Source organism: Nelumbo nucifera, chromosome 5 (genome assembly GCF_055504915.1).
Source record: "Nelumbo nucifera cultivar China Antique chromosome 5, China Antique-T2T, whole genome shotgun sequence".
NCBI classification, from domain to species: domain Eukaryota; kingdom Viridiplantae; phylum Streptophyta; class Magnoliopsida; order Proteales; family Nelumbonaceae; genus Nelumbo; species Nelumbo nucifera.
In genome coordinates, this window is record NC_142653.1 from 31,437,203 (window position 1) to 31,458,098 (window position 20,896).

General features: G+C 37.5%; 2 protein-coding genes across 4 annotated transcripts in view; one reads left to right on the top strand and one right to left on the bottom strand.

Moving 5' to 3' along the window:
- Positions 1 to 1,430: 1,430 nt before the first annotated feature.
- On the top strand, positions 1,431 to 7,388 carry LOC104600004 (ABC transporter F family member 5). Of its 2 annotated transcripts, none has more exons than XR_016076075.1 (9): positions 1,431 to 2,558; positions 3,039 to 3,380; positions 3,583 to 3,723; positions 3,840 to 4,019; positions 4,127 to 4,282; positions 5,921 to 6,022; positions 6,093 to 6,237; positions 6,919 to 7,023; positions 7,142 to 7,388. XR_016076075.1 is itself a non-coding variant. In XM_010262795.3 (9 exons), exons 1-9 carry the CDS (start codon positions 1,680 to 1,682, stop codon positions 7,235 to 7,237), a joined length of 2,130 nt encoding a protein of 709 aa, XP_010261097.1. In that variant the 5' UTR covers positions 1,431 to 1,679; the 3' UTR covers positions 7,238 to 7,388. The 2 variants fall into 2 exon arrangements, 1 of the variants encoding a protein (XP_010261097.1); XM_010262795.3 differs by having other exon boundaries at positions 6,109 to 6,237.
- Positions 7,389 to 8,133: 745 nt separating this feature from the next.
- The window catches only part of LOC104600003 (uncharacterized), a 50,688-nt gene continuing 37,925 nt past the window's right edge, over positions 8,134 to 20,896 (bottom strand). For both annotated transcript variants that reach the window (XM_010262793.3, XM_010262792.3), the window contains 9 exons: positions 20,767 to 20,836; positions 20,495 to 20,671; positions 20,244 to 20,366; positions 19,918 to 20,001; positions 18,831 to 19,015; positions 17,922 to 18,060; positions 17,755 to 17,814; positions 16,566 to 16,637; positions 8,134 to 8,458 (listed from right to left, as the gene is read on the bottom strand). In XM_010262793.3, coding sequence (XP_010261095.1) covers positions 8,345 to 8,458; positions 16,566 to 16,637; positions 17,755 to 17,814; positions 17,922 to 18,060; positions 18,831 to 19,015; positions 19,918 to 20,001; positions 20,244 to 20,366; positions 20,495 to 20,671; positions 20,767 to 20,836 — 1,024 coding nt within the window. In that variant the 3' untranslated portion in view covers positions 8,134 to 8,344. The remainder of the gene's footprint in view (positions 8,459 to 16,565; positions 16,638 to 17,754; positions 17,815 to 17,921; positions 18,061 to 18,830; positions 19,016 to 19,917; positions 20,002 to 20,243; positions 20,367 to 20,494; positions 20,672 to 20,766; positions 20,837 to 20,896) is intronic.

Here is a 20,896-nt window from a genome sequence, read left to right on the forward strand (position 1 = left end):
AATAAGGGAAGAACAAACTAAGGCCATGTTTGGGAGTGCTTATTGGAAATAAGTGTTTATTTGGGTGGGGACCACACCATTAAGCACTTATCGGTGTTTGGAAAATAAGCCTAAAATAAGTGTTTATTTTAAAAATAAGGGCTTATTTTTTAAGCCCAAATTTTCAGTTTTTTTAAGTGCTCATATGATAAGCACTTATTCAATTTTTTCTCCCATAATTGTCCCCAGTGAACTTTTAGAATACCAATTATACCCATTTACAAAAACATTTTTATAGACACTTTTATAAAAAGTAATTTTATGAAAAGTACTTTTACGAAAATAAAACATTTTTACGAAAGCACTTTTATGAAAGCACTTTTATAAAAGTATTTTTATGAAAGTATTTTTACGAAAGCACTTTTATAAAAGTAATTTTATAAAAATACTTTTATAAAAGCACTTTTACAAAAGTACTAAGAAAACACATTCACAAAAGTACTTTTTATAAGAGCACTTTTATGAAAGCACTTTATAAACCCACTTTTACGAAAGTACTTCTGTGAATGTACTTTTACGAAAAAACTTTTATAAAAATACTTACAAAAGTACTTTTATAAAAGTATTTTACGGAAGTACTTTTATCAAAATACTTTTATAAAAGCACTTTTGTAAAAGTACTCTTATAAAATCACTTCTACCAAAGTACTTTTATTCATTCATTTTGGATTGAATATTTTGAAAATTTAAAAAAAAATGAAGGACAAAAGAGTCACAATTACTTATTTAAGTGCTTATTGGAGAAAAAGACCACCAAACACCTTGAAAAAATTGGGTGCCAAATGCAAATAAGTGCTTATTTGAATAAGCATTTGTTTTTAAACACTTATTCAATAAGCATTTATTTTTAACATAAGCACTCCCAAGCATGACCTAAAAATGGGTTTGGACATGTGAAATGAATATGAACAATTTTGCAAATCAAATTTAATATTGTGGTAGAAATTGAAATTTTGGAATAAATAGAAAAGAATTTATAAAAAAATTAACAAAGAAATTTTTAGGCTGCCTTGTTCTCCATAAAATGGATAAAATACTTTCAAGCAAAAATATTTCAGTTATTATTTTCACCCTCTTTATAGTAAAAGTTTTGCTTTCTTCTCATTTAATGGCAGACAAAAATAAGTTTTTATTGTAAAAGAATTTAAGAAGTAAAGCAGAGTAAAGGAATAAAATGGGCTGGGCCAGCTGATATTTGATTTGTAGCCCAATGAGTCCATCAATGAGGGCAGATTTGTCTTTCAAATTGTCAATGGCATGACAAATAGTGGATTTCGTAATTTTGCACGAAATAAGTGTCATTTCAATACATTTTAGAATTTCCATTTTTCTAAAAAAAGGGGAATTTCCAATAGCCCGCTATAAATCCCCATTTCATTTTATTCTTCTCTATTTCATGGTTCCCTAGTGGGCGGGGAGTTTCTCTGCAACTCTCGGAGGAGTTCGAGAGAAATTCGAATTGCCCTAATTCACCTTCATTTCTCATTTTCCTTTCCTCTAACTAATCTTCCACCTCTTGATTCTTTTCCTTGATTCGTTACAGTTCTAAAGTTCCCTCGTTCGAACTCTCTCCTTCCCCTATTTATCGATAGTTTCCATACATTTTTCATTCGAATTGTCGTTGGTTACAGTTTTCGAACATGGATTTAGCGAGTAAGATTCAGTGCATCGATCTTCGATCGAGTTTCCTCTCTGGTTCAGCTCTTTTAGATGCTCGGAAAACCAGTGTTCTACCTCGTTTTCGCCCCATTTCGGCGTCTCTAACCCAGACCAGGCGAAGTTCTGATGATTTAGTTAAGCTTAATTTTGTGTTTAACCCTAGGAAGAAAAATCTTGGAGTTTCAGCCTCGACGGCAACAGTGGAGGCCGAAACCGCCATTGAAGATATAGAATCGCTGTTCTCTGAGACTTCTGTGGATGTGACTCAGCAGAAACGGATTAGTAAACAGTCGAGTGGTGGTGCTTCGAGTGTTTCTTCTGGTGTTAAGTTAGAAAACATTAGTAAAAGCTATAAAGGGGTGACTGTTCTGAAGGATGTTAGCTGGGAAGTGAAGAAAGGGGAGAAAGTAGGGTTAGTTGGAGTAAACGGTGCAGGAAAGACAACTCAATTGAGGATAATTACGGGCCAGGAGGAACCTGATTCTGGGAATGTAATTAAGGCAAAACCGAACATGAAAATTGCATTCTTGAGTCAAGAATTTGAGGTTTGTCCGAGCAGGACAGTTAAGGAGGAGTTCATGAGTGCTTTCAAGGAGGAGATGGAAATTGCGGAGAGGTTAGAGAAGGTTCAGAAGGCACTTGAGAATTCGGTGGACGATTTGGTGCTGATGGGCAGGCTTCTGGATGAACTGGATTTACTTCAGAGGCGAGCTCAGGCCATTGATTTAGATGAGGTTGAAGTGAAAATTAATAAGATGATGCCTGAGCTTGGATTCTCCATGGAAGATTCCGATCGGCTGGTGGCATCATTCAGCAGTGGTTGGCAGATGAGGATGTCCCTCGGAAAAATTCTTCTTCAGGTGCATTTATGTTTGATTCACTGAATCAGGTTTTTCGGATGCTTACAATACATGCATTTGTTGCGTAATCATTTAGTGCTGCTTTCTTCATATTTTAATTTAAAGTAATTCAGAATTTGTTGCAAGGCTCAGTTTGGAAGGAGTACAAATACAAATATGTAGAGTGCAAAACCTTGTTTTTCTATTATTTTGTATATATTTGTACTGTATGCACTTCTTCCAAACTAAGCCTAAGAAAACAATGTAGAGGCGAACCATTAGTAAATATTTTGAACATGAGCTGAACTTCTGGTAGTTTTTTCCTTCTTTGTTTTTCTTAATATTAACCAAAATTATCCATATGACTAAAGTGAAAAGTAAAGGACTCTGAGCTTTGATTTTGTTCACTTGATAATGCACACGATTTGTATAAGCTATACTGGAGTATAAGCGTTGGTATTAGTTGACTTATGACAAAATATGAAACATGAACACCTGCAGGAGCCAGATTTATTACTTCTTGATGAGCCAACGAACCACCTTGATCTTGACACAATTGAGTGGCTTGAAGCTTATCTTAACAAGCAAAGAGTGCCAATGGTCATCATATCCCATGACAGAGCTTTTCTTGATCAGCTCTGTACAAAAATCGTGGAAACTGATATGGGTGTGTCCAGGACATATGAGGGAAATTATTCCCAGTATGTTATTGCTAAGGCAGCATGGATAGAAGCTCAGTATGCTGCATGGGAGAAGCAGCAGAAGCAAATTGAGCACACAAAAGATATAATAAACAGGTTGAGTGCAGGAGCAAATGCTGGCCGAGCATCCACCGCAGAAAAGGTATATCAGCATAATAAAAAGAATATATCATTTGCCAATTTGTAGTTTGCCTTTTCAATTCTCATATAAAAATTGCTTTAGATCTCCAAAACATCAAGGTTTCTGAAATGCTTTCCTTTTAACTTTTAGGTGTTACGTTCTAGAAATACAGGATTTAATATCTATTGCTTCATACCAACAATATTTCGAATTTTTCTAACAGAAGCTGGAAAAACTTCAAGATGAGGACCAAGTTGAGAAGCCATTCCAGCGGAAACAAATGAAGATCAGATTCCCAGAGCGTGGAAGAAGTGGAAGATCTGTAGTAACAATCAAGAATCTAGAATTTGGATATGAAGATAAGGTGGGAAATATATTTTAAACATAAAGAACACTATACAAGTGTTATCTTGTGTTATCCTTGTGTTGATTATTTTTCTCCCTTGTTTTTGCCTTTAATATCTTTTCATTTCTTGCCAGGTTCTTTTCAAGAAGGCAAACCTTTCAATTCAAAAGGGTGAGAAAGTTGCTATTATTGGTCCAAATGGATGTGGAAAGAGTACATTGCTTAAACTCATTATGGAATTAGAGAAACCAGGAGGAGGTGAAGTTATAATGGGGGAGCACAATGTTCTCCCAAACTATTTTGAACAGAACCAGGTTTGTTAATATTAGTGATGATAAACATCTATTATTCGGATTATCCATGATGAATAACTCTTTAAACACTCTGTGTTGTTTATGATTAATTTATACTCTGATTTCAGGCGGAGGCACTCGATTTGGATAAAACAGTTCTTCAGACAGTGGAAGAAGTTGCAGAAGATTGGAGAATTGATGACATAAAGGGACTTCTTGGTCGTTGCAATTTCAAGGCAGACATGCTTGATAGAAAGGTGTCACTTCTGAGTGGTGGTGAGAAGGTAAACCAAAATAATCTACTTTGGTTGTCCTTTTTCATTTCATTTACATTCTACAATTCTGATTAACCTAAAAAGGAATTTCAGATTGTCCTGTTGTAAAAAAATCAATTCTCTTCCACTAGCCATTTTTTTCTCCAAGTCAAACCACTGAAATCGTTGAACTTGTATCAAAAGCAATAAGCATTAGAGATGTACCTCGGATTAGAAAAGTGATAATAAAATATACAATTATGCTTTCATAATTTTGATCTCCAGAATTACATTGGAGTTATGTGACTTCATCACACAGATGAATGCCAATCAAATATTACCATGAAATCCTATCCCAACACCACTACAGTAGTTGCAGTCTGCCAACTATTGAACTTACCTAAATCCTAAACTAAGAAAAGTGGAAATACTAATAATCAGCCCTTCTGAGATGCATCTATCAAGTTGAGTTAGACTGAATTTAATTCTAATTTTGAGCCCTAGTGCTGTTTTGAGCAACCTCTATTTTGCCTTCCTGTATTCCTTGTACCACAGGTCGTACAAAATGTGATTACGTAGGTCAAACCCAATGACGGTGGGCCTTGGCGCAACAGTTGTGTTGCTCCATTTTAACCTGGGTGACCAGGGTTCAAATCTTGGAAAAAGCCTCTCTGTGTATCTGCAGGGGTAAGGCTGGATTCATCTGTCCCTCCCCAGATCCCACATTGGCGAGAGCCTTGTGCACTAGGCTGCCCTTTATATATTCGTCTTGTGCAGTGAAGTAATTTTCGTTTAGAAAATTTAGTACAAATTCTACTTTATGAAACTTGGTTTATTGGATTTTAAGATATATGTCTTGTTTGGTAGACTAATTACCTTTTAGCACATTTGGTACAATACTCTCTTAATGATGCAGGAATAAGCTTGGCTTTCTCCATTGTGGACATATGCTTTCCATTTTGTAAATCTTGTTCCTTATATGTGCATTTCTTTTTTGATTTAGCCAACTCATCTGTCATTTTAATTACCTTTGGTTTTGTATTAATATTCATTAACCAGCGTTTTAACTGCTCAATCCTAGTTTTGTTTTCTATTAATTATCATGCATTTGGCTTTTCGGTTTTATAACATTTAGTTTCAATGGGAAACAATAATCATCAATGCCAAATATGTATTGAGATATCTTTGATAAGATGCATGGTGTGCAATTACCATGAAGCTTTCTGTGAAGCTTGACCATACAGTTTTTCCTTGAAAAGAAATACATGTTTTATTATGTACTTATGTAGCCGCATTTATTTATGTTCTTAATTTTCATTTTATTTTTATTGCATGTTTTTAAAACTCTAATGGATAAGCTTAAACCAGAGAGAGGGAGACTTTTTTTCTCCACATTTTTTGTGGGTTAGTAATGATTTAATTATTGCCTATGCTATTTTGCAAGTCAATGAATAAAGTAGATTCATGATAGCTGTTGATGGCAACGTTCTTTGCAACACTTCTGACCGCTCATCTATGAAATTGTTCATTGTTGTAATTTTGGTGTCTTCATAATCTTGATAGTACCTATTGTCAGATAATGGGCTCATGATCATGACTTGTACCTGCAAATCTTATTGAGCCAATTTTCTTATTCAAAACAATTCTTTTTTCATTCTGTCTGGGTAGGCTCGTCTTGCCTTTTGCAAATTCATGGTGAAGCCATCAACATTGTTGGTTCTGGATGAACCAACCAATCATCTGGATATCCCATCAAAGGAGATGCTTGAGGTATGACTTCAGCTGAACATCCTCCAAAGTTCCTTTTTTAATCTAGTATTCCCCTATAATATTATAACAGCTTGGTGCTTTAACAGGAAGCAATAGCAGAGTACAAGGGAACTGTCATCACAGTTTCTCATGATCGATATTTCATAAAGCAAATAGTTAACAGAGTGGTAGAGGTTAAGGACAACACATTACAAGATTATGCGGGTGATTACAATGTAAGTCTGATATGTTCCAAGGAATTCCTTTAAAAATTGCAGTTGTCATATGTTTCTAAGCAATTCTCATGTCCGGATGGGAAAGGCTGTTCCAACTACTGCATTTGTGGTGAATGTGGGCATATGCAATGTATCCAATAGGTTTATAGTATCCTCAAATCAACTCAGCCTTAACCCCAACTATTTGTGGTCAGCCACAGAAATCCTATCCTGCCATTTTGCTCTACCAAGAGCCACCTAGTTAGAGTGTCTTAATTCTTTTTGAGAGAAAAGAGCATCCTAATTGCAGTGTGTTGTTGATGTGGAGGATGAAAGTCTGAAAAAAATATGGATCTGATGGGGTTATAAGCATCCAGTGATTGGTTTTTTATTTAACCCAAAAGGTCTACTTGGCAAGACCTAGGCCATTTGAGAACAGCTGAATTGAATTACTTGTTGATTTACTTTCTGGTCAACAAGTTATTCAGGAGCTTGTAGGATCCTTAACTAATGGCTGAAGCTAAAAGACAAAGTGATAAGCCACTTCAGCTATTATCAAATGGCCTCTTACTGATTGATGGTATGAAGTTTTGTGTAAGAAACCCATATACATTTTCGATGTATGATTGGAATCTTTACTGGGTTTCTTACTTTCTTATACTAAGTACAAATTCATTTGACACTATATTTAAAATTTTACAGTATTATCTAGAGAAGAACCTTGATGCTAGAGAAAGGGAGCTCCAACGTGAGGCAGAGCTTGAGGAGAAGGCTCCTAAAGTAAAAGCCAAGTCTAAGATGTCAAAGGTACATGTTTCAATCATTATTATCTGTAAACTAGAAATTAAAACGGGAATTAGAAAATATGCATTAGTCCATGAAGGGAAACTATGGGGAAAATTCTGAATTTCTTCATGTATAACAGGCAGAGAAAGAAGCTCGAAAGAAGCAGAGAATGATGGCATTTCAGCAGGCAAAAGCTAAATCAAAAGGGTTGAAGAATGCAAAACGTTGGAATTGATGGATACCATTCTTTATTGCTTGACCCCAATCCACCATTGTATATCCAACCCCTCATGTAAAGGTTAACTGGCCAGACCAAAGCCCGACATTGAACCAATGTCTATATTATAGGGAATGAAATACATGCTCAGTGGATATTTTTATGTTAAGGTGGCAGCAGCTATGGCTGAGATGCTGGCACTGTGAAACGCAATTTCCTGCAGGGTTGCACATGGGCGTCAATTGCGGGTTCCCAGCAGCTATGGCTGAGAAGCCAGAACTGTGAAACGCGATTTTCTGCAGAGTTGGACGGGTGTCAATTGCGGGTTCCTCATCCTCTGTAAAATTGTCCTCAATTGTTACTACCAGACTCGATACAAGCCTTCTTCATATTACATGAACTAGTTGAAATGATTTAGTCCATTTACCAGAAAAATGCATATACTAATTGGTGGGGCTTACCACACGCAAGAAACTGGGTGCTTGATCTAATGATCTTGGGCAACCATTAGATGGATTTCCTTTCCACCAGAAGCCGGCACGATTTAATGATTTAATCCACAAATTAGAAAGACTTGAGGATCATAAAAATTCTTGTAAGGACCAGTCAAATATCAGGTGGTGGCAGCACCTCGTGGTCTCGGGGCTTAGCCGTGCAGAGTGCAAAATAAATATGAAATAAAAAAAAAGGCTATTATCCAATATTGGCTCCAGCTACCTGGGTTCTTGGGAGGGGCGGTCTAGAAGAACAAGGTTTGAACGCTTTAGCTGTTCAGCTGGCTGTGGAACAATGATAAGGTTCCACGCCAGTATTAAATACAAGGGGCCCGCATCTTTTACAGTGGGGCCCATAAGTTTATGAACAGCTAATACGAATTTCTTATTAAGCCTGGGATTTTACCATTACAAATAAACTAAATTTCGAAGATCGACTAAATTTCTTATTAAGCATGTTTAATTTAATATACACATGAATCGTTTAATGCCAAAATTTTGGGATGATGAACTACATGTAAAACGCTATATTACAGGGTTTTTTTCTCTTTGAGCTTAGAAAGGTACAAAGAGAGATTCCAAGGGTAACACAGGCGCATTAGTGAATAAATAAGAACCAAAAATTACAAAGTTAGTTGCCAAAGCCAAATGGTGATTTTCTCCTGCTTCCACCTTCTCCATACTGTTCGTTCCATTTCCTCAGTTCGTTCATGCTGGTAGCATCATAGGCAACTGATGCTCCTACCTGATAAAAAGAAAACATGACATAAGCAGAAAGAAAACAAAATTAAAAAGTAGAGGGAAATGGGAGTAATAGTACTACAAGTAGGTTCAACCTGCTCATGCTTAGGTTTCTTAATCAAAGGGATAAAATGGCAGGGATTCCATTAAGATCAAAGATCAAGCATTCAATTCTTTTATTTGAATATTCATTCAATTCTTTAATCTTAGATCAGAAGAGCATGTCACCAAGGAATGGGTGCAAAACTGAATAGTGAACACTCACCAACAACGAGATGCCATAGTCCACTGGTGAACTGATTAGCTGTATGTGTTCATATCAGTTAATAATCCATGAGACATGGATAACCTAATTATGCCGAATAGAATTATGTAATAAGTTTATAAGTTTAAAAATTATGTTATCTTGAATTATGTTATAAGTTTAAAAATTATCCAGTCCGCCCCTCCCAAATAGGGATTTTCACGGTGAGGAGGCATAAACAGGTGGGTAAGAGATGTGATCTCTGTTTAACAGAGGTGACGGAAAGGCTAACTAATCAGAACCGAGCCTTGGAACCAGATGGAACCCACATTCCTTGTCAGGGCCAGACTGTTTCTGTATCCAACTCCAGCACTCCCAATCTTCCCCACCACAACCCAGGTGGCGTGTCCTTTCGTTTTGTGATACAAACTGCTGCTTTTTGACTTCCGTGCCAAATACAGATCCCAACCCAGAGGCTGCAGCCCTTGAAGGAGGGGATGGGGTGAGAGAAAATAGAAGCGACAATGAGGGTCAGGAGAGAGAAGTAGGGAATGAAGGAGAAACAGAAAAAAAGAAAAGAATCCTGGAAATCCTAGAGTGTCTGTTAAATAAAGCAGTGGTGGAAAACAGTCAGAAGGAAGGGTCAGAGGGAGTTAGAGTAGAGGGTTCTGAGGAGGAAGGAGATAGAAGGGAGGAGACAAAAACAGGGGAGGGAAGTAGAAAGTCAAGTGTAAGAGATGTAATTAGAGAGGATTCCGAGGCGGGTTTTGTACAGAAACTGGGGTGCAAATTGAAAGATCCAAATGCTCTCAAAGTATTTTTGAAAACAAAGAAAGAAGTAAAATCTAAAAGGAGAAGAATGAGTGAGGCTGAAAGGCTGCTAAAGGAGTGGGAGGAGATAGAGGTTTGAAGGTTAAAGGAGAAAGAAGGAAGAGGAATAACTGAGGGCAGGAGGGTCTAAGGGGAAAGAAGATAGTTAGATGAGGATCTTAAGCTGGAATATCAGAGGTTTGGGAAGTGCTAGGAAGAGAGCAGTAATAAAAGAGGCCATCAAGAAAACAGACCCAGATGTGGTACTTTTGCAGGAGACCAAGAGAGCAGATTTTGACATTAGGTTGGCAAGGAGTGTCTGGAGAGGCAAGGGGATTTAGCTGGGCGGCTTTGCCTTCTTGGGGGTTTGTGGGGGGTGCTGTCACAATGTGGAAGAATGAAGTACTCATAGGTCAGGAAGAGTTAATAGGCCAATTTTCAATTTCCTTGAAGTTTAAACAAGTGGAGGATGGGTTTGAATGGGTGCTTACCAATGTATATGGTCCAAATGATTACAGAGAGAGAAGGAAGTTGTGGGAAGAACTGGCTGATACAAGGGGACTATGGGAAGGGCCTTGGAGTCTTGGAGGTGACTTTAATGTTATAAGATTTCTGGAAGAGACAAATAGTCCGAGGCGGATGTCGACCTTGAGTATGAGAAAATTCAATCAATTTGTGGATGTTTACGAGCTTAAAGAGACCCCACTATCACATAGCTGTTTTACTTGGTCCAATCTCCAAGTGAACCCGATTGCTCTAAGCTGGATAAATTTCTATTCTCAAATGATTGGGAAGAACATTGGGGGAATCTAAACTCTAGAGCATATCCAAGGGTGACTCCTGACCATTGGCCTATTGTAATCTATAGGGAGGAAGTGAGAAGTGCTGGTCCTGCTCCCTTTAGGTTTGAAAACATGTGGCTAGGACACCCGGGGTTCATAAAGAAAGTCAAAGAGTGGTGGCTAGAAAGCAATCCAACAGTGAAATGGAGTGGAATGAGGTTTCATAAGAAGCTCCAATATCTGAAAGGCAAAATCAAGGAGTGGAATCTGTTAGAGTTTGGGAGATTAGAGGAAAGAAAGCAAATAGTGACTGCACAAATTGAGGACCTGGATGGCAACGAAGAAAGGGGTTGTCTTACAGAAGAAGATAAGGAGCTAAGATGGAAATTGCGTAAACAGTTAGAGGATTATCTTCTTCAGGAGGAAATAAGTTGGAGACAAAATTCAAGGTGTACATGGCTAAAGGAGGGGGATAGGAATACCAAATTTTTTCATGCGGTGGCAAGTGGAAGAAGAAGGAATTTTGTATCAAGTCTGGAGATTGAAGGGGTTACAATATCCACCCAAAGAGATAGCAAGGGCTTTTGCAAATCACTTTAGGTCTATCTTTAGAAAACCCCTAAATAGTAGGGTGTGGATTAAGGGTATGGAATGGCCAACTTTGCAGATAGAGGATAGGGATTGGTTGGAAAGGAAATTTGAAGTGGAAGAGATAAGGGAGGCAGTGTTCTCTATGGATAGATCAAAGGCACTAGGCCTAGATGGTTTTACGAAGGCTTTTTATCAAGATTGCTGGGAGATATTAAAGGAAGATCTATGGACTATGTTTGATGAATTCCACTCTAGAGGGGTGATCAACCCAGGGTTGAACTCCACTTTTATTGCACTGGTTCCTAAGAAGAGGAATGCATGTCACCCAAAGGATTTCAGGTCGATCAGCATAGTCAACAACCTTTATAAGATTATCACCAAGGTGTTGTCCATCAGAATAAGGAAGTGCTCCCAACAATTATAGCAAATAATCAAGGAGCCTTTGTGAAAGGGAGACGGATAACAAATCAGATTCTGATAGCAAATGAGAGCTTGGAGGAGTTTAAGAGATCCAAGAGAAAAGGGGTGATTGGTAAACTAGATTTGGAAAAGGCTTATGATTTGGTGGATTGGTCTTTCTTGATGGAGGTGATGACCAATTTTTGTTTTGGGGATAATTGGTGCAGATGGGTCTTGGGTTGTATCAGGAACTGCCATTACTCCATAGTGGTAAATGGGACAGTGGTCAATTTCTTCCCAGCCTTGAGAGGGATTAGGCAAGGAGACCCCCTCTCTTCCTTTTTATTTACTTTGGTAGCTGAAGTTCTAGGGAGACTAATTTATAGAGCAGATTCCAAGGGCTTAATCAGAGGTTGGAGAGTTGGGAGGGAGCTTGTGACACTCACACATTTGCAATTTGCATATGAGACCATACTCTTTTGTGAAGCAAGGGACCCTAATAGGATTAGAAACTTGAAGCTCACTACACGACTTTTTGAGCAAATGTCAAACTTAAGGTGAATTTTGAGAAGAGTTGTATAGTTGGGGTAAATATGGGCGAGGGGGAGATCTCTGAGGCTGCGGACATCTTAGAATGTGCAATAGCAAACTGGCCCCTTATATACCTTGGTTTGCCATTGGGTGATAGATAACCCTCAGAAAGGTGAGTTTTGGGTTCCAATTGTGGAGAGGTTTGAAAAGAAATTAGCAACTTGGAAGAAAAACTATTTGTCTCTTGGAGGGAGAACCACTCTAATCAGGTCTACTTTAGCTAACCTTCCTGTTTACTTTTTGTCAATCTTTAAGATTCCGACAAAGGTGGCTAGTAGATTAGAAAAACTAATGAGAGACTTTCTTTGGGAGCCGGGGGAGGAGAAGAAGGACCATAAGGTGTGGTGGGAGATGGTTTGTAGGAGTAAGAGGGAGGGAGGTTTAGGTATCAGGAATTTAAGGAATATGAACTTAGCTCTTTTGGGGAAATGGCTTTGGAGGTTCTCATTGGAGGAGGACAAACTTTGGGTGAAGATAGTGGAAAGTACTCATGGGGTTGCAACAAATGGATGGGACTCTGGGATTCTAGCAAGGAGTACAAGAGCATCTCCTTGGAAAGCTATTCAAGCTATTCTACCTTTGTTCTCTCCATGGATCATGTATGACTTGCACTCAGGCAATCTCATTAATTTTTGGGAACATGTTTGGATTGGGGACTCCTCCCTAAAAGACCAATTCCCAAGCCTTTTTGCCCTTTCCACTTTTAATAATGAACCGGCGTCTTCATTCATTGTTCCTTCTAATTCTATTTCTGGGGTCGGTTGGAACTTGGGCCTGCAAAGAGATATCAGGGGCATAGAGCTTGATGGTATCTCATCACTGTTATCCATTCTTGAAGGGGTGTTCCTAGAGCCAACAAAGGTAGATAGTAGAATTTGGACTCTCACCCCCTCTGGTTCTTTCACTTGTATCTCTTTCTTTAGTGCTCTCACATATTCTTCTTCTCCGGGCTTGCCTTTCCCTCTTAAAGAGGTGTGGTGTCATCCTATACCTCGTAAGGTTGGGAGTTTCTGTTGGGAAGCCTTTCTGGAAAGAGTTAACACAACAGATTTACTTCAAAGAAAAAGACCCAATAGTTGTTTTTGTCCTCACTGGTGTGTCCTCTGTAAAGCTGATGGTGAGTCTGGATATCACTTACTAATCTCCTGTCGGTTCACTAACATCATTTGGGAGTGTACTTCTTTGTTTGGGTGCAGGTGGACCCCCCCTTCGAATGTGCAAAGCCTATTCACATGTATGCCATTTCGGCCAACAAAAAGGACCAAGTTTATGTGGAGGTGTATGAGGGCTGCAGTCTGTTGGACTATTTGGGAGAAGAGAAATTCACGAATATTTACAGATAAGGAGAGAAGTTTGGAAGCAATGCTGGAGGTCATCCACATTAGGGTTATACACTGGCTGAAAACCTTGGCTCTGTTCGTAGAATTCTCAATTGATGAGCTGCAAAGAAAGTGGAAGGAGATAGCAGAACTTGTTCTAATGAAGAAGGCCTCAAATGTTTGTTGGATCCCCCCACCCCATGACTTTGTTAAACTGAACTTTGATGGCAGCAGCTTGGGCAATCCAGGGCCATCCGGAACAAGGAGGAGTAATAAGAGATGAACAAGGGAAGCTGTTAGCTATGTATTCTGGACCAGTTGGGGTGGGAGATTCTTTGAAAGCTGAGATTCTTGCAGCTCTTGAAGGGATACAAAGAATCAAAGATGTGCATATTAACAAGTTGATCATAGAAGAGATTCTGAAGTGGTGGTAAACTGGCTAAAAGAGGATAGTCTTAGACTTTGGAATTACAGTAACGAAAAGAGGAAATTCAAGTGGTTGACTAAGGACATGGAAATCCAATACAAATGGGTAAAAATAAGTGCGAACTCTTTGGCAGATGGTCTAGCTAGACAAGAGGTGAATAGACATTCTATTTTTTGGGCTGTCTTGAATTTTGTTCTTTTGATGCTTAATGGTTGTTCTTGGGAGCTAAGATGTTTTTAGCCCCCTTGCCCTGTAATTTTCTCATATTTTTAATATTAATTCAATCCACAGTTATTGATAAAAAAAAGGGATTTTCACAGTTCGGTTAACTGAACCGTGGGCTATTTTTATAAACCAAAACCAAACCGAAACCAACCAGTTGACTGGTTTGGCTCTTCAGTTTTTTGAATTTATATAATATAAATATATGTAATATTATATTATAAATACCATATAATATAATATTTATGAAAAATATATAGAATATATATACCAGCCAGTTTGATTAACTGTCGGTTTTTTATATTGGTTAACCAAAACCAAACCAGTACCTTCGGTTTTTCCAAAGCATCGAACTGACCGGTTTGGTTAACCAGATTTTTCAGTTCGATTTTATCGACTTGGCTCGATTTTTTATGAGCACCCCAACTCCCGATACCCCAGATAGCTGGGACCAACATTTGTTAATGGACTTTTTTCATAAGTTCATAAATTATAAGATTATTGTACAAAAAAAGATTAGCTAGTGTGCAAAAAAGTTTTTTCGTGAGATGAAAACAACTATGCCCCCCGTGAGAATTGGCATGTTTCTTATTTAATGACAGCTCCCACAAAGTGAGAGGTTGAGGTTACCTTTATAAATCTTGACACCATAGTAGAACCCACAGAAAATAGAGCTTCAATCAGTTGTAGGATGCAAAATCAGTTAATGTCATACATTAAACTACTAACCATCTTTTTATACCATATAAATGATTTATTTTCTTTTTCATCACCATATGTAACCAAACCTTCTAATGGCTTAAACCACCTAGTTTTCTCTTCTAACATATAAAACTACTAAACTTCTGGTAGAAGGTGGGAAATGCTCATAATAACAGATGGTCAAGATCAGAAGCATTACTCCAATATTTTGTTACTTTGAACTTTGTGCACATCTCTTTGGTCTAGTGGGGCAATAATCTTTAAACTTGCAATGGAAAATTCCCAAATTCTATCTTTCAGAAAGAAAAAGGAATAAAGACATAGAAAAGACATGGCTGAACTGCTGAAGGAGTATTCTTGGACTGTTGATCGAGTCTCCAGAGAAATTACTGCTTGCTAATGTAAGAAATCCTGGAATTTTGAAATCAACCTAAATTTTGGATCAGGAATTTAACAGGGTTGTGGGATTCCCTCCTTATGAGGTGGGGCCCACACCTAGTTAAGTACAGACAAATGGACAATGAATGAAAAGAAAAGGAGTTTTTACTCTCCCATCCCTATTATCTCGTTGGAGACTTTTGGGGTTCTTGAGAAGGCAGGGTTTTTTCTTGGAGGTTTTTGTTCATTGTTTGAGAAGGAAAGCTGCTATGAAAGGGGTACAACTTGGGTTGGTCGGAGTAAGCATTTTACACTGCTTTGGGCAGGGCCAATTGAAATTTCAACAAAAGCCGAACCTGAGCCAAAGTTGCATCCACAGCAAGGTTTGTTGTTGTTAATCATCTCCAAAATGTTATTTCCATTTTCCAATAGTGGTTATTCATCTTTGAGGTGAGAGGTTCATTTTGTTGATTGTTAACCACCATTTTGGTGAAGAGTTTCCTTTGTAAGAAAATAAAATTTATTAAAGAAAGAAAATTACAAGGTAACCAAGTCACCCAAGGGAAGAAGAAAAAATTTGGACTCGCACCCACACATATGCCCACAACATTCAAAGAGAAACAAAGGAAAACAAATCCCATCAAATATTGCCAATCCAACTACCTGAAAGAAACAAAAAAGAACAAAAATCCCAAACCAAAACTAGCACAGACACACATTCAAAGAGAAACAGAGGAAAATAAATCCCATCAAAATATTGTCAATCCAATTACCCAAGAGAAACAAAAATTGAACAAAAACTCTCTACTACAAAAAACCTCTTGGTTCTCTTTTATTGTAGAACCAAGAGGGTTTCTCTTGATGTTTGATATATCCATTAGCTGCAGCTAGAGAGGAGATTTGTATTCCTATTATCTTGTCATAATGGAGATTTAAGAATTAGTGCCTTGTGGTTCTTCCTCTTCACGTTGGAGAGGTTTTCCACATTAAAAAATAAAAAATAAAAAATCGGTATTTTGTGTTTGTTCCTTGTAATGATATTTTTTTGGTTGTATGTGTTTTTTGTTACTATTATTTCATGATCTGTTAAGATTTGAGTTGCTTTGGAACAAGCAAAAAACAGTATTCAGGTTGAGCAGTGCAAAACAGAGCATTGCAACTTCTGGTACTCTGTTTCGCACAGTAAAGTGTATTGTTGACCCCATTGTACTCTTTTTCACACAAATATAGAGTATCAGAGGACTTTCTTGCTTCCAAGTGTTTTGTTAGCCACTTTTTATTGAGGTATTTGGGACCTACAGAGAGAGAGTCATATACTTAATCCACCTCCTATCCCCTAAGGCCAAAATACATGCCAATATCTCATACTGTAAATCAGGCTAACCTTAATCATACCTACTGAAATTTCTCTTGACATATTTCTATTCATCCAACTTAACTCAAAACACTCAACCAAATAAGAAAACATTTAAACACACATTACCAATTTCATTAAATACAAAAATAATTTATTATCTAATTAAACAAATGAGGTGGAAGGACAACTACTTCTCTAGATATAATAAACGCATACTACATATACATCTCCTAAGGTTCATTATTTAAGAACATCAGAGCATAGAAGGGAAAATAAGAAATTTATGTACCTTTGCTTTTGCATGAATGAAGTCATCCAAAATCAGTGGTCTAAGAGTTGGAGTTATGTTATTTATGCCTCCCTGCAGAGAAAAGCAAACAAATGTTAAAATGCTTGTACAATCAAAATGTTAGTAGTAAAGATCAAAGCTAATGACTGTGTCGAATGCCATGGTGGTTCCATAGTAGCACATCTGAAGCTATGATACCCAGATACCAGTACAATGCATCCATATCGTGTCAAATACTTCATTTCTTGGTGTAAATTTCTTATGCAGACACATCCGGGTAAGATAGATCTAAAAGAAGTTAATTGCCAAGATTTCTTTGCAAAACCACATCTAAAAAGTTGAGGGCACCAATTAGTAGTTTATTTTTTCTTGATAATTGAGAGCACCATTAGTAGATATACAAGGCCTTTCATCAGATCATTGTGTATTTTCATCCTTGGCTTCAACTGCCATCTGAATTTGTTTCTGGAACTTCTCTATGGCAGCCAACATAGGGAATGAAAACACTGAGTTGGTAATGTTTGATGTAAAGCCTAGAAGTTGATTTAAGGAGGAAGCAGATCCAACCATCCCCTAGAGGCTGTTTCTGACTTCTGAGTCAAAAGTGCTGATCTGATATGAGAGGAGGAACCAGTGATTTTACACCCCTTAGAGGTACATGTTTGGAGGTGTCCCCCAAATAGAAGTGTTACTAGAACTAAGTTTACTCAAGAAGCTCACTTCAAGGTTCAAAATTTTGATACAATACACCCCGTATCGGGCGTATCATATCGTATCTTTGGGGGTCCGATACACCTTAAAAAAAACTAAAACAAAAGTATTTACACATGTATCTAAGTGTCGATACGCCTCTGCCGATACACAGAGGTGTATCGATACTTTGAACCATGGTTCACTTATAACATAGCTTTCTTTTTCTTGTTTACCAACAAGGTTTCCTAAGCCAATACCCAATGGTGGTGGCAAGTAACATTCACTTATGTTTTTTCCTTTACTGTTTCTATGACCAAGAACAAAATTTTGGATTCTGGATCTCCCAGTCCAACAAGACAATGTATTCTGTGTTTATAGTTAAGAATACATCTGTATGTTTACTATGCACCAGGCTCTGATGTGGAATGAGATAGGTTGGATGAAAATTTTTTACTGAGGACATTAATATTGAGCATAAAAATTCGAAGGCTCTTACCTTTTTTTCTTCTTCAAGAAGTTCTTGGACAGGCCTATATGCTGCAGCAATACAAAGATTCTGTAGAAGAAAAGGTGTAAACAAAATGCAAGCAAATGAAGAAAAAAACAACAAAAAAAAATGCAAACCATGACTCTACAAGAAAGGTACTAGCATTGGCATGTCACCTTCAAATCACTCCCTGAATATCCTTCAGTTGCATTGGCAAGTTCATCAAACTTGAAACCAGGCTCTAAGTTCTCTTGGGCAAGAAATATTCTAAGAATCTTCATCCGGTTCTGAGCATCTGGTAGATCAACATATATCCTACATCAGAACCAAATATTGTCAGAAATCTTTTAGCTTTGAGCATATGATCACACTCATGAAGTTAAGTACATCCCCTGGTGTGGGCCAAATAAAGAGAAAGAATTAAACAAAGTTTTGGCTGATAAGAGTGACTGAGAAAGATACTTCTGATTCCCTTTAATTTAATCTGTGCATCATTGATGCAACAAAAATTAATTCTGATAGATTATCTATCCTAACATTGTGTAGGATAATTCTGAACAAAACCATTATGTAATCCAACACAAGACTAATTGACTAATGAAGCCACTCATTTATCACCCAATCAACAAAATTCTTAAATCCAATTTTCAGGGTTTTCAAAATCCAACAATTTCTGTCATGTGAAATCGCCACATGCTTGACACCAACATGTATAGACATATCAATTGATGGGACCATTGTTTGGTGTAATTGTAAAATCTCGAACTGACAAGCATGAGAACATGGATTCAGTTCTAAGAGTAACCACTTTGTGCAAAAAAGAAACGCCAAACGTCAAGTCTGTATCCAATCCACTCCCCCTCCCAAGACTGCAGATAGCTGGGACCCACATTGGGTAACCCAATAGCCTTTCTTATCAACATACCAATGGAACAGAAAATACTGTAAATCCAAATAACCAATACAATCTACAACTTAGATGAGACCTACCAAATTGTGAGTCTGACTGCTATGCTTATCAGCTTTGTGTAATACATGTGTGTCTTATATTGTAGGGGTGTACTTGAAAAATGTAAAAAAATTACCTTCTTGGCAAGCGACGGATAACAGCATCGTCAAGGTCAAATGGTCGATTTGTGGCACCAAGGATGAGTATTCTTTGGCTGTCTTTTGACCTTAGTCCATCCCAAGCTGCCATAAATTCATTTCGCATCCTTCTAGTTGCTTCATGCTCAAAAGCTCCACCACGAGCACCAAGCAAACTATCAATCTAAATGGGTTCAATGACAGAGAAGACAACCTACCTTTAGAATATAACGAGTGAAGAATATTGTAGCCAAGCATGGCATGAGCATTACATTGTTGAGACTACAATTATTATGCAATCTTAATCAGGAAAAAATCTGAAAAAAATAAACTACAATATCTAAGCAAAAGGTTTAGGTGGGACACCAAATATATTTATGCTGGAAAACCACTTCTATTCTATCCATGTCCAGGAATGGCATGCTAAAACTGGATTATTTGATAGTTAAGCACTCACATGAATCAGGACAGTGTTAGGTCCATGGCCTTATCAACAATAACACCATATATTGGACCCTGCTCTTTGTAACACTAGTTGTTAGTTTTAAATTGAAAAGAAAAAATAAATTTTCTAGAAAGAAATAAAGCATAATTTCTGGTGGAATCTTTTAGTTCACCAGATAACCTGTCATTTTGAAGATTCTTGACTCAAATAGGAAAAAAATCCACCAGCCACCACCATTTTGCTGAGGTAATATGTGCAGGATGTAAAGTGAAATCCTGGTTACTTTTAGTTCATATTTCCTTTGTTTCTCTTTGTTGGAGAGAAATAAGATGGAAGTAAAATGGAAGTAGAATACAATTTTGCATTACTTTTTCGGATGCAAACTTTGCACCTGATGGAGATGAAAATAATGTGGTCCCAGTGTAAATTTTAACCCCTAGAGGTGCAAAAAAAAAGCAAGAGAAAGCATGAAGCAGATGCAAAATTTAAACCTGGTCCATTTTTGCACTTGAAAACAAACACAGCCAAAGGTGCTTCCCCAGTTCCCCCTTTTTGTGGCACATATCTCCTTAAACAAGTGTTGTAAACTATGCAATTTAGATATTAAAAATTTTCTTAAGATTATTACAGAGACTACTCACCTCGTCAACAAATATAATGACAGGGGATAAGCGGCTAGCAAAGGAAAATAGAGCCTTCGTAAGCTTCTCAGCATCTCCAAACCACTACTTGACAAAAAAACCAACAATTAATATATACCTATGCACAACAAAAACAATCAAGATCTTTTTTTTCAAGACAACTCATGGTGCCAATAAAAAACTAGAAATGTAACATCAACACATGTATATGAAAATTTCTTTCACAAGTCATAACCAATTAACAGCAACAGGATTGATATAGGTAATATGCATCTAGAATAGCATTAAATTGAAATCACCAGAGAATTCAAAACTTTCTTAGGTACCTTTGATGTAAGCGTTGAACCAGTTATGCTTATAAAATTGGCTCCAGCCTCCGTTGCAAGTGCTTTGGCAAGAAGGGTTTTCCCAGTTCCTGGAGGGCCAAACAATAATATCCCTTTGCAAGGCTGGAACCAGTTTGACAGAATTGTAACTAAGCTAGAATAATCATTCCTAGATGTACAAAAAAGTAGCTAAAAATATCTACAAGGAAAATACACAAAACGATAAGAAAAGAAGACAGCAAACAGTTTACCCGCAATAGGTTTCCATGAGAGAAAAGCTCTGGTCGCCTCATTGGGAGACTGACGAGTTCATTTAGTGTTGTCTTCACATCCTCGAGAGCCCCTATATCATCAAACTTGATCCCAATTTCCTCTGGAGGAACCACTGCTGAAATGAAATTGCTCTCATACTCATCCTTTGCAAGGCCCTGCGTTAAGTTGTACATGTTATTGGCAAGCACAGTAAACACCATTCTCTCATCAATTATAGGTTTTGTAATGAAGATCCAATTAAAATACAAACCTTCAAACTTTGTGAAGGCTTTTTGGATATCATCTCCTGCTCCTTTAACCTCAAGATTGCAATTTCCAGGCTTTGCATGAAACATAACAGGGATCAACTTCAACATTATACTACAAAAGAGTAGTATATG